The sequence below is a fragment of the Micropterus dolomieu genome, linkage group LG01, assembly GCF_021292245.1.
Source record: "Micropterus dolomieu isolate WLL.071019.BEF.003 ecotype Adirondacks linkage group LG01, ASM2129224v1, whole genome shotgun sequence".
NCBI lineage: Eukaryota > Metazoa > Chordata > Actinopteri > Centrarchiformes > Centrarchidae > Micropterus > Micropterus dolomieu.
In genome coordinates this window covers 35,465,054-35,478,723 of record NC_060150.1, presented here as the reverse complement: position 1 = coordinate 35,478,723, position 13,670 = coordinate 35,465,054, and the positions used below count along the sequence as shown (strand labels likewise).

At 40.8% G+C, this 13,670-nt stretch overlaps 1 protein-coding gene across 5 annotated transcripts in view; it reads right to left on the bottom strand.

Annotated features, from left to right (window-relative positions):
• The window catches only part of arfgef1 (ADP-ribosylation factor guanine nucleotide-exchange factor 1 (brefeldin A-inhibited)), a 52,672-nt gene that overhangs the window by 13,893 nt on the left and 25,109 nt on the right, over nt 1-13,670 (bottom strand). For 2 of the 5 annotated variants that reach the window (XM_046066924.1, XM_046066915.1), the window contains 12 exons: nt 13,312-13,491; nt 10,354-10,720; nt 9,586-9,711; nt 8,359-8,633; nt 7,757-7,890; nt 5,761-5,793; nt 4,640-4,874; nt 3,906-4,005; nt 3,482-3,621; nt 3,233-3,341; nt 798-999; nt 586-697 (listed from right to left, as the gene is read on the bottom strand). In XM_046066924.1, coding sequence (XP_045922880.1) covers nt 586-697; nt 798-999; nt 3,233-3,341; nt 3,482-3,621; nt 3,906-4,005; nt 4,640-4,874; nt 5,761-5,793; nt 7,757-7,890; nt 8,359-8,633; nt 9,586-9,711; nt 10,354-10,720; nt 13,312-13,491 — 2,013 coding nt within the window. The remainder of the gene's footprint in view (nt 1-585; nt 698-797; nt 1,000-3,232; nt 3,342-3,481; nt 3,622-3,905; nt 4,006-4,639; nt 4,875-5,760; nt 5,794-7,756; nt 7,891-8,358; nt 8,634-9,585; nt 9,712-10,353; nt 10,721-13,311; nt 13,492-13,670) is intronic. The other 3 variants (XM_046066890.1, XM_046066899.1, XM_046066908.1) reach the window with 3 other exon arrangements.

The window sequence follows — 13,670 nt, the reverse complement described above, 5'->3', positions numbered from 1 at the left end:
ATTTTGTTAAGCATTTTGTTGCTTCCTCAGCAGCTAGACCCTTGTTTTCTTTTCTTTGGAGTTCAATGAGCTTTCTATTGTTCATTAGGGCTAGTGCAGATTACGATGTTTGCCACAATAAAATCATTTCAATGTCAAGCTCAAATTCAAATCATCACATTGAGGACACTTCATATTATTTTTCTCCAATTCTTTCAAATTCTTCTTCAAAATCTGTTTTTTATTAATTCATTTATAGTTAACTGCGTGTGCCATGTCTTATGTCATTGAGATTTCTATATAAAAAGGTCAAATAATGTTTATTTTCTCCTTCACAAACTTCCTTGTGGCTTGTGTGAAGCTCATCTTGTTTGTACACCAGTCTTCTGTTTGAAACATACAACACATGTTTCTGGGACACAACACCTCAAAAACATTTGCAATCTGCCTCACAGTGATTTCTTGCATGTTGTTTTCACTGGATATTGAGATCATTTGATCCACTCTTGGATTTCTGTTCTCTTATTGGGAGAGCAGCACAAAAACGCTATGATTTTCAAGGGGTCTTCAGCTGAGAAATTGAATGAAAACAGGGTGACTTGTTACCGAATCAAGCCTCTCTTCCTGGTGCAAGAACTGAGCAAGATCCTCTGGGGTTGTACCCAGCATGCCTTGTTCTTGAAGGTACTGGATTCCTCTCTTTGGTTTCTTGTTGAACCTGCGTAGAATGCAGAGACGCAGAACATACTGTAGCCGATACAGTATTACAGTATCAACAGAATAAAGTGTAAAATTTAAGTGTGTGTTGAAAAACTTACAGGTCAATGCCTTGCTCGATGATCTCTTTTTGCTGTTTGAGGACCTCAAACTGCTCTGGGTTGTCAGTACCTGACATCTGGGTGCTGTAGCTGCCGATGCCAGACGAGGCCGTGGAGTCCAAAGAGTTAATGCTCCCATAGCGGTTTATGGTCTCCGGGGCCTTGGTCTCTGTGCTCTCATGTTCTGGTGGTTTCTCTTGGCCTTAAGAGCAGAAAAAAAAAAACATGCGATAACAGAGAAGGGATGAGTATTTCTATTGTTACTGAACCAACTGCCAGAAACCATCACAAAAGGTGAAAGTTTTTAATTGAAACTCTGGTGCTGGCACAAAGCCAGCCTTTAAAATGTGAGCTAACTTAAAGCTAGTGTTGCCGGAGAGGGAGCTCAGTAATTGAAAGGGGAAACTGCAAGACAGTGAACAAGATGACCCCGAGGCTTTCTTAATGATTATTGTTGGCAGGAAGGGTATGCACACTGGTGTTATTCACATGCGCACGAGACCACAGCCTAACGAACTCCAGAAAACACACTTATTCACACAGAGCAGGTGCAAGGCTGGGTAGGAGGGGAGGATATTCTAAAAGCTGGGTTATCTAAAAAGCTCCAGGCAGTCAAAGAGGAAGCAGCCAGAACTTAAAGGCTAAGAAAGGTGTTTTTTTTTTTTAAGCCTGCCGACGAGCTCGGGGATCTGCTGCTGCTGCAGCTGGACTCCACCCCTGTAACCACGTGCTACGGCCAGGCGTCTGATTACCCATCGGAAACTCTTTAAAACATTCAGGACAGTGTCACAGTAATGTGAGCTGGCAGTGTGCTTCCTATTCTTATGCATACAGAGTAATGAGAATGGAGGAATACAGAGGGTGAAGGGGAAAATGAGCTGAAAGTTTTAGTTGTGTACTGTGGAAATACTTTATAACATATACATAAGATTACCAAATAAGCATTTTTAAACATCGATTTAAGAAGAAGTGTTTCTAATATTAGTTTAACTAAATCCATACATGTTTTTTGTTACAATCTATGAGGTGTAAGTGGGTAACGGGAAACCCTACAAAAGCAACACAAGTTATATAATGTGAGACAGGTACAAAATCATCTAAAGCTATAGACACAACAGGCTTAAAATTATTTATTCCCATCACAGCAACACAATCTAGCAAACACTCCGTACTGTTCTACTATTACCTGCTCTTGCTTTGAAGTCAAACAAAAATGGGAGAAAATGACACAAGAAGGGACAATTCAAAGAGTGAAAGGTGATATATTGTACCTCAATTCACACACACAATTCAGCATTTCGTATTCACAAATCATATTGCACTTCCATTCTACGAGGAAAAAAATAATCTTCGTCTGAAATCCCTTACAGCCAGCGTAGGGGGAATTTAACTTCCAAAATTCAAATTCTGACCTATGAGCTCCTGCTAGACTACTAATGAGTTGTCATAAGTTTAGGCAAGATTATGTCCCCGTGAGAGAACACAACTGCCTCAGCTGGTTAGCCTTGACAGCTTAGCCCGAGGCTAGCCTGTGGATAGTCCCAGGGACTTGGGGGATATCTTTCGAGCCCTTTCACAAAGTTGCACTTGCTCCTGAGTTCGAGCTCCTCCTTTGGAAAACAACAGAAATCCGTTGGTGTGCAGAAAACCCCGGGGCCAGTCTCACACACACAGGATATGCTCTGTATGTTCTAGATGGGTTCTGCTTCAGGTATCGCTCCGTTTTAGACTAAACCTCCTGGGTTAACCTGCCTGTGCTGGTCCTGTGGGCCTCCTCTGGCTGGAGCTGAGCTGACGAACGCCCACTTTTATTCTCAGAGCGGCAGCTACCGTGATGAATGCCAACTGTCAATCCTACAACTGACTGCAGCCGAACTGATGGATGCAAGCTTTAACACTAACCCCAGTTAACCTCAATGATGAACTGCTGCTGCTGCAAAAGAAAACGGGCTGATCATGGGAAAACACTGGTTATAACCTTGGCAGTCTCATCTCTTGACACACACTTTCCACAACACAAGTTCAATTCTCCACAGACTGTTGAGGAAAAAGAACAATCTGGATTTTTACAGGACAAGCCAACAAAGCGTAATATTGTAGGCACACCAACAATTCGAGCCTGTACCATCTGTACTTAAGCTGTGAACATAAATTCAAACCACTTCTGATCTTGTTGTGATCTAATTTTGAATATGGTGATGTGTATCACTGTATGCAATCTAATCAAGCCCTTTTTAAATCCTTCTCAAGAATAACTTTTAATTCATCCTTCAATAATAATGATGGGATTCAGAGTTGCACAAACTAATTATGCTAGTGATGTGTCTAAAGACTATAGAATAGAATTAGAATGAGCATTAAGGTCATTTCGTGTCATTCTCAGTTCACGTTTTGACAGCTGCCAGACCGACTTGTTCAGTACATCAGTGTCTTACCGAGGCTGGTCTGGGAGTTGGGGTTGACATATTGGTCTTTACTCCATTCAACCATACATTTCAGGATGGACACTAGACATTCAAGGCCCTTCTTTCTCAGGGTCAACTCCTAGAAGGTGAAGTGGGAAAAAAACAGATCAGAAAAATTTAAATGGCATTTAAATAACTGTAATGACATAATAAATACTACAGTAACAGTAATACCAAATGCCAAAATATTCAGGAGGGAAAGAAAAGAAAATATATCACCTGTAGTGGCGTTGTGCCAAGTTCATGGCCACCTCGGCCCTGCGCAATTTTCGAGAGGTCGTTGACCAACCGCTCAAATATGTTAGCAGCATTCAAGTCACAATCGTAGTTCACGTAGATGTCCACCACGCTCTGGGCATCTGAGAGAGACAGATGGGACACAGATGGAGTTTATCAGTGAGAATCTATGAAACAAATAGAGACTGTGTACACTGCTTTCTGAAGCAAGCCTAAATAATTGTACCCTTTATAAGAGGTTAATTATAATGATAAAGTAACTGAAAGTATTTTTGCAAAACATTTGGTTTATATATACCAGAGGCTTCTCTCCTAAGCCTCCATTACTGCCTCACTATTCAAGTACCAGTACCTATTAAATTACATACAAGATTTCCTTCAACAAAATGGAAACACAGACACACACCTGCGCATATTCTAGTGAGGGTTTGAATGACCATCCACTTGTGGTCGTAGGAGCTTGTGGACGTCTCAAGAATGTACAGGAAAATCTCCTTGAAGAACACCTGCAGACAGAGAACAACAAGCCAAAGAAGATGAGAGGCAAAAATACCACCAACTGCCGGCATGACCAAAAACAACACACAATATTCTCCAGGTGCCCACATGAGTTTCCTTCAGCAGAGACAGCAAATGCTATATCATGTGCGTCAGCTGCCTGCTGCACTGTGAAATGGAATCAAGAGTGTCAGTATCTAAATGTACTTTATGTGGTGTTCTTCAACAGGAAAAGAGACTGAAAAGAACAGAACCACCATGTCTATTTCCTTTAATTATGCAAGTGAATATAAACCTATAGCTGTGAAATGAGTACACGTGTAGAAACTGATGTTTAAAAGGAAGAATTTTACAGTGCTGCTTTTGTAATTTGTGACCTGTTGCAATTAATATTTTTGTACCCTCTCTAATCTCCCGTGTTTCTCAGAAAGACGGTATGCTGCAAGAAGGTGTGAAACTGTTCCTTCACATCAAGAAGCGTGGGTGGATATATAAATATGGCTTTTGTACTTAGCCAAGTAGTTCATCAGGTTTTTCCTGCATCTATGAATCAAAACAGAGCTGGAAAACAACACATGGAGTGCATGCTGCTGAATAATGACAGCTGACACCAAAACCTGAAAATGATCTTCAATATGTTACCTCGATTTGCATCTTGAGGTGCGTCTTGAAGTGGGAGAGGAGAGTGAGGAAAATAGAGAGCGAGAGCTCGAAGACCTCAGGCACGGAGGAGACGCCATTCTTGGACAGGGCCACGCACAGGTACTGCTTGATGGCGTTGATGAACATCTCATTAGTCTTGAAGACCGGCCCGGCATTCTGCAGGATGGACAGGAGCAGCTGGAGGGACAAGACCTTTGATCGCAGCTCGTGGGACCTGAGGTAGGAGGGAAGAGAGAGGAGGAGGAAGTTCAAGCAGCGTTTCCATGTATGTTAAGACAGCATATAAGTAAGTTTGTCAGAAAAAGTATTTTGTGTAAAATCAGGGGAAAAGGTTCTGCTAGAATGCAAAATATTTTACAGCAGTACATTGACATCTACTCCCCAAAAATGCTAGCAGAATTTAATCATAAAGTCAGACTGAATATTTTAATGGGAAGCGAGATGATAATATATTGATGAAATTAAAACCCAGTAAGAGAGAGTTAGTGCAGGTCCATATCTGTATCTTTAGCTCCTATACTGTACCCTAACGCTCTGGGAAAGAAGCTGGCTCCTGCATAAAAAACTTGAGGGATTCATTGCAGCCATCTGCTCAAGACTCTGGGAACACATTGTCCAATCTGATGAGTATTAACATTTCAGAGATATGATACATTCAGTGATAAAAAGGAAGAAGTTTTACAAAAAGTACTTATGGGCAAATTATCTGTCCTTCAAGGAAAGTTACACCTCAAAGAAGCAGCAGTGTAATGCACACTGAGACCACATCATTCTGTATCTCTCTCCATCTGAGAGTTAAAATCATCAAAGAAATCATAGGGCAACTAAATCAAAGCCCCTCTGCGTGTACAGCCTCAGCTTATCTGAAGTGTTTTTCTGCAGCAGCAGGACTGAAAAACTGGAGCTCAAAAAAACAAAACAAAAAAAAAACATACTTTAAGCTACTTTATATGCTGAGATTGGCTACTGCTCTGCAATGTCTGCCATCTCTGTTGAACAAACAAAGTAGGATTTATGTGGCACAACAAAAATGTGTCACTACTTCTTCTGCAAGTGTCCAAAAATATGGACTTTTTTTCTCCCCCAAACGGGCTACTTACGTAAAGTACTTATTCATTCTCATGGTAAATTGTCTATAGAGTCAGAAAAACAAAAGAGAAAGAGAAAAAAAAAAGAATTATTTGTAATATATAACATACTTTATGAGAAACTGTTAAAAGTAAAATACCATATGTATATTATTGTCATTTATACATTAAGTGATGGTAACAGGATGCACAGATAAATCTTAATCCTAAGTGTTGTATACAAAACTACATTACCCATAATTTTGCAGCCCAGGAAGGAGAACACTGAGTTTGTTGTTACTTGTGCAAGTTCAACAAAACTAGCCACTTGTGCAGCAGTATAGAGATTGACATGTGTTAAGTAAATTCCATTGTTCTCATATGGACTAGTAAGAATAGAATATATAATGCAGCTTTTCAGCCTGTGTGCGGTGTTGTATGTTATATGCGCAGCAGAGGGTGAAACATCACGCAGAGCAGCCTTGTAAGAAGGGTAAAAGTTTTCTGTCTGGAACATCATTCACATGGAACATCAGTGTTGAGGTAATTGACATGGACTTCATCAGATACAAAAACACACACCACTCTCTTGCAACGTCATCACATTCATTTCTGAACGCTATTCAAGAATGGACTGAGCTTATATTTTGCCAGCTGACATAAAAAATTGAAAAGACTAGATAAATAAAATAGTAAACAAACAAATATCAAAGTCACCCCACAGACACGGTGTGAATTGAGTCATACATGGAAACCAGACGCAGGAAATACTGTTTCATAAAAACTATTGCTATCAGGACGAGCCAATCAGATGCCTCTATTTTAGCCAAGCGCAATACTGAATGATGGTAACATCAGATTATTTTTCTGCTTTCTGGTGCTTTGAAAAAGGAAACTGTTAAAAAGGGGATTCTGCGCCTTATGAAACCAAGAAGTGATTCAGTGAATCAAAACACTACCATTATCAACGGAGCAATCCTCATTATAAACTATGATTCACGTCTATTCTCAATACACTCACACAGAATAATTACAGCAGAAATACAGGGGCAGCTTTCACAGGGGCTTCACTATCTGTAGAATATATTACTACTCTCAAAAGTCATTAGTCATTTCACATACAGCTAGCTTTTCAGAGCAGAATATGGCCTTCAACTACAGCGGTGTTAAAGGAACAAAAGCTCGAAAATATCTAAATGACAGAGAACAAATTCTCAAACAAGTTTGGGAATGAGCACATCTTAAATGGTGATTACAAGTTATTGACACAAATTGTGTGTATGTTTAGGTTTCCGCCACTATGAACTGGGTTATACCTGCTTATCACGTGTAAAGGTGTTGGTGCGACAAGTAAAGCAGCAATGGTGAAAGGAAGGGTTAACATTTAGTGGTAACAGTTTATTAAAAGGGTTATAGTACAGCCTTTATAGAAAAGGATGCACACATATTATAACTCAAAGGTGGGGCTACAACTAATTAATTGTCTTTAAAATATTAGAAAATATTCAGAAATATTCATTAAAATTTCCCAGAGCCCAATGTCAGATGTTTAAATTAGTCAAATCACTTAAATTATTGAACGATTTGCAAAATTGTTGCGGAATCATTTTCTGTAAATTTACTAATCAAATAATTAACTAATCATTTCAGCGTATATCCAAAGAAATTGACAACAAAAAAGTACAGTAGTACTAGTAGTACAGCACTAGCAATTAACAGTGTAAATAGCAAAAAAGAAAAACACTTTCACTTACCATTACAAATGTAGAGTTCACACACAAGTTATTCTTTGTACAAATGTGGGAAGTGAATCCATGTTGTGGGAGATGAAATGCCTTCTTATCATAATTATTCCATTGTGTAAAAGTATATTTCTCTCACTTCATAGTGCAGAAGACACATACTTGGAAACAATGCATGCAATTTTAGAAGACCGAACTGTCAGATGAGCTGAAATTCTGAACAAAATTGACAGAGCAAATAATACTGTGATCCTATTCATGAGCACTAATATGGAATGAAGTCTTACTTGGGATCAGGTGGTCCATCTGACAGCGGCTTCATTGACAGCTTACAGAGTGAGCGAAAGACAAGGAATGCATCTTTCTGGAGGATGTGGGAAAATTTTGCACCTGGCGGCTGGCCGGGTGCTGCTCCTGACTCCTACAGAACGACAAAAACAGTCAAATAAGTGTGCCGTTGGCAACATCTTCACTCACTGAATCTCAGATCCTTCAGACTACTAAACATAAAAAGTGTATGATTATAAGCCTCAAGGTCTATTAGATTTGTTTAACATTGATTAACAGTCCTCACAGTCTAAGTGTTGACAATCCATTTCATTATTTTATCTTTTGATTAAATTAAATAGAAAATTTTCCTCGTACTCTCAGCCAGCACAGCTATTCAGCAAGGCAAAAATGTTACGTCATAAAAAATAACTGAATAGGTTTGAAGACAGGGTTGAACTCCAGCTAACAATCTTATTATGCACAAGCACAATGAAAAGATGATTTTGCTGTTTCTCTTACTTTCCCCATTAGATCGACTTCGACGTAAACTTTAACAAACATGCACAGTGCTATTAATCTTTAGCAAGCTTTGACCCCACAACTCAGGTCGCTCCATCACCTGAGTGTCATTGGACGAGACAGACAGTCTGTCATCAGGCAGCGAGGGGGTGAAGCTGGCAGAAATAGGTGTGCCGGGGATGCCGTTGGCATGGACGTGCTCGCTGTCGCTACCCAGGGTGCCCTCATCCTCCATGGAGCTCTGGGTCCTCTCTGTCACCGCTTCAGCGGGCTCCGACTCTGCCAGCTCGCCCTCGCCACCGGAATCCTTGGTGTCAGAGCAGAGGTTTGTGGGGTCCAAGCAGTGCCCTGTGGTGATAACGGAGCAGGGAGGGGCTGGATTGACAGGGGTGACACACTCAATATAAAGATACTCACACACCTTGAAGCATCTTCCAACAGGACTACATGTTTTATGACAGGCAACGCAACATTAAACTGTCAGGTCTTAATCTGGAGTTTGACATGACGTTCTGGTCAAGTACAAAGAGAGGTGAAGAGAGGATACTAGTGCATTTTAGTGTTCCTCCTGACCATTAAAGCCTGTTGGTCAAATTGTGGCTCAAGGGGTAAAAGTATATTAAGGAAGCCAAAGCACTATTTTTTGTGTGTGTTTTTTCAGCCATAGAGAAATAAAAAGCTTTTTCTTTTTTACTAATAAACACAAAGACAGAGTGCAATGCCTTCTTGTTGTCAGCAGAACTTAGGCTGGTAATTCTTAACAAAGGACAGGTTTTAAAGAATTTTGCATCTCCTTTCAGACATATTTTTTACCCAGAGAGGTGCTTGTTATTTATCAGAAAAAGACACCGGCCCGGAAGCACAGTTTGCTTGTCACTTGTTTGCTGAGGTGCATCTTGTATAATCAGTAAAGTGAGCCTTTCTCCCTTTTTCATATGTGTTTAAGAAAGGAAAGTGCAAATAATGGAAGCAGAAATTATACGTGTGGATGATCCCACAGCTAAGCTGCATTCTGCTAGATCACTAAATTCATAAGGCTTGGTTTCGCACTAAATTTTGCAAAGGTATTCGGCAGGGAAGTGTGCATTCTACAGAAATGTCAACGACAGCAAAGGGTGAGCAAACCGAAAAGGGCTCATAGGAGCTGCCCTGGACACAGAGCAGAGGAGTGTTTGAGGCTGAAGTACTTGAACTTGTTGTTCATTGAGCTGCAAATTAGTTGAATGACACCTGGAACATAAGTATTACAAATATGCCTATAAATTAAGATAACTATGGTTTTAAGAGCAGAATTAGCCACTGTCTTTAATGCATACAGACATCTCACCTCCCGCAACAGTATTGACCACCTCCTGCAGAATACTCTGGACTATCTCCTGGGCTTTCTCCTCATAGTTTGGGGTCTCCTCGTCCTCCTCCTCACATGCCTCTGGATGCTGCTGGGCTGCTGTATCTGAACACACACAGTTTAAGAAAACACACACATTTCAGTGTGATTGACAGACTATTTTTATATTCTACAGCGGTTCTCTCAGTGAATGAGCCATTGTAGGGCTGAATGTGGTATCAAATGCGTGAACAGTAAACACTGGTTCTGGTGGCTTTCTTTTCTTTGAATGAAATTGCACAAAATGTCGAGCGGGAGGCTTTTATTGTGCATATTCAGGGTGTTGACTAACTCTAGATGTTTTCTTCAGCAAACATGCCAGAGCAGAAAGCACATACAGGATATGAAATGTTTCAAATATGCGATCTTAAACATTTCTGTGGCTGTTTATCAAGTGTGTATGGAGCCCTAATTAGTTAAACGTCTTAATAGCACTGGATATAACAATAATATCCAATGATATAAAAGATATAATAATAATAATACATATTTTACTTGTTAAAACAGGCTATTGGAACAGAAGATACTGTAACATGTGGAGGGTCAACTCAAAACTGCAAACCGATGGGGTCATTATCAGAGAGATATTTTGAAAATGTGACAGTATTAGAAGGTTAGTATTTTTGTCTTTGTCTGTTGGTAGAAATAATTAAAATAATCAATAATAAAAACACAGGACAATAAAATACTTGAATTTAAAAAACATACTCTGCGCTGCTGCAGTAGCTTGATCTGCCTCAGTCTGTTCATTTTCAGCCACGCAGAAATCAGAGCCATTTTCTGGATCTGGGCTCTCATAGACCGGCCCCTGCTCCCCTTGCTCCCTCTGCTCCTCCTGCTCCCCAGACACAGACCTGCTGCTGCCCTCCAGGGCAGGTGTCGAGGGGGTGGACGGGGTGGATGGGATGGTGATGCTGGGAGTCGGAGGGCTGACGGGCCCGTTGGCCTCCTGGTTCGGACCCTTGGCCGGCAGGTGGGTGTGAGTCTGGAGCTGGGGGGAGTCAGGCTCAGTGTGCTGGGTAACCGGGGAATGCTGCCGGTGACGCTCTCGCTCCAGCTGCTTTGCTTCCTGCAGCTGTGAGGGGGTGGGACACGCACACGCGCACACACAAATAAAAACAAAACGCACATACAGACAGTACATTCAGGATTCAAAAGAACAGGCATTTGCAACACACACATACACACAGAAAAAGACAGGTTAAGACTATGCAAACAAACTTATAACAGCAATTACAAGTTTGAACAACCTGTCAAGATTCCCTGAACCCAAAGCAGAGCCACAACACTTTCAGATGAGCAAAAGACAAAGTTTTTTTGATTTTTATATACAATATATTTTATTCTAGAGTGTGTCATCATACGTGAAATATGTGTTCTTATGAAAAAGTATGAATACACGCTGACGGAGGAAGTAAGACATACTTCTAAAACAGCAATGTAACAAACTTTGTGGAATTGATTCATGCTGGCTCATGTGAACTGGGTCTATTTTAGTCTGCTGGTGGCAGAAGGTAATTCTGATGGAAAATGGCTCATGCAGCCGTGTCCTGGCTGATGCGTCATGGCTGACATGTGTTACTACTGCTCCTGATATGGAGAACTGGAAAGTGTTGCTATGCTTTAGCTCGGGAGGTCAAGAGCAAAAAGTGGGTCACAAGACATTTGCACACGGCTAGGGCCTAAAGAAGATGTGATGTTAGTGAATATTGAGTTATTTCAGATAATAGATTGTTTCATGGTAGAGGGCAAAGTTTTGGATTTTGAGATGAGTAAAAATCTCTACTGCTGAAAAAGTACTTATACGCACAGTTACACATTTCTGCACACCAAAACAAGTAAAAAAAATAAATAAAAGGGAAGAGAGAGAGCAAACAATTACAAGCAGTGGACGTTCTCTCAGCCAAGCTAAATTAACAACAGCCCAAGGTGTGTTTTCAATGCAAGTGCATTTGTTGGGCGTTAATGTTAAAAAAAAAAAAATATTATGGACTTGAGTGACTCAAGGGAAAAAAAAGCACAGTAACTAAAGAGAGAGTGTTACAATGTGTTACAGATGGAAATATAAACATAGATGGTGATCCTTCTGTCTACAGCAGACTTGCTTTTCAATTAATATTTATACATTAATTATACAATCTGCTCTTCATAGTTTACCTCACAAGGAAAACCAAAAAAATCTCACTATATCTACTTCATGCACAAACTCCTCTTATTAAACCCATAATGTCTTGGTTTAAAAACCACACTTCCATAAGCTGTTCGACTCTTATTAAATGATCTTGATGCTACTGTCACATTTAAATGTGAGCAACTCGATTCAATGACACAGCATTCTGAACTAAACAATTAGTATTGAATATGAGCAACAGTAACAAGGCCAGACGACGCGCCTCGGCTGGAGGGGACAGGCGAGGCAGCGCAAACAAACTAAGCTCATTATTTAAATGCCACCTCAGTCGGATGCTGAAGGCTGAGTCTGTGTGAGAGTGAGCGACACAAACGGTGTGCACGTGTGTGTGATCATACCATGCTGAGCTGCAGTCAGGAGGATACATCTACACACAAACAGAAAGTGGAACTCCCTGCACAGCAACACAACACTATGCAGGCAGTTCCAACACAACAATAGGCCTCTGCCTCAAAGTCTGCCTTGTCTCTGTATCTCTACCCCTGACTGCTCCTTTATGTTACTCCATCTTTGTCTGACTCAATACCAGTCGCTCATTGTTCTAAAAGAACTATATTAGGCCTTTGGAGAATAGAAACACAACAAAGAACTGTCAGGAATGAGACAGGCATAGCTGACCTGCGAAAAACAATTGCCACGCCCAGGTGTGAATGTAAACCACAATGTAAATTGAAGCAGGAAAGCGAGATGATTTGTAGGCAAGTCAACAAAAGCCACGGCAAGCATATGGTGGGAAAAAAAAAGTATACAGCATACCTGCTCCTGTGCGGTGTGGGAGCAAAGGAAGAGAACGGATGAGTGTGTGAATGGATGAGGAAAAAGCTTAATGCGCAAACACAGATACACAGAAGAAGAGTTTAAGAGTTCGGATCAGGCAAGTCACGGCAGTCCTGCACGCTTTACCTGGCGGTCACGCTTTCTGGAGGCCAGAGACCAAGATAGCTTGTGATTTGTAAGCTATGTGTCCAAAAGGAAGGGGCGGGAGGCAGGTGAGGAGGGGAAAAGTGTCATTCGAAAAGAAAAAGATGACATTAGAGCAAGCTTTTTTTTTTGTTTTTTTTTTTTTAAGGCAACACCTAAAATGTCCCTCTGGACACAAAGCAAACAGTAGACTTTAATTAAATCAGGAATAGGTGGTTTGAGTAAATCATCAAGCAGAAAGCTTTCCCACAGAATATAATGTCGTTCATTATATTACAATTCGATATAACTCCATGTCAAAACAGTTTTATATATTGCTAATTTGCTGCAGCATTTTTAAACTGCAAGCATGCAGATTTTTTAGACTAAAAATTGCTGGTTGGTTTGATCCTGAAAGCAGCTACCATTGGCGTCTGATTAGTGTCAAATTTAATCAGAGAACGGCTCAAGGGAGGAGTTGCCCTCTCCTTCTCTCTCTCTCTCATTTTTGTGCGTCTTTCTACATCAACAACCTTCTGTGTTGTAAGTGAATTTTTCCAGAGGGTCAGACATACTGCTTGGTTCTCCATGCGTGCGAAGATGACGTTGAGCATCTGTGTGAGCGTGGCCTTGGCTGTGGTCTGGTTGATGAGATTCTTGCTGGCCAGGTAGATGTTGTAACACGTGCGGACCGCCTGCAGCACGGTGCCCTCATGGATTTCTATGTGCTGGGAGGTCACCGCTGTCAACAGAGCCTGGAGGAAAGAGCAAAGAGAGGGAAGACAGGAGGGGTCAAATTGGCAGAGGCAGGTTGAAATGAACATCATACAGATCATTGTGGTCACCAAAACTGCATCTTGTACAATGAAATACTTTATCTGACAGTAAGTCAGTGCCAAGACTCCTCTGATTGGTCACTGACTGACCCAATTAG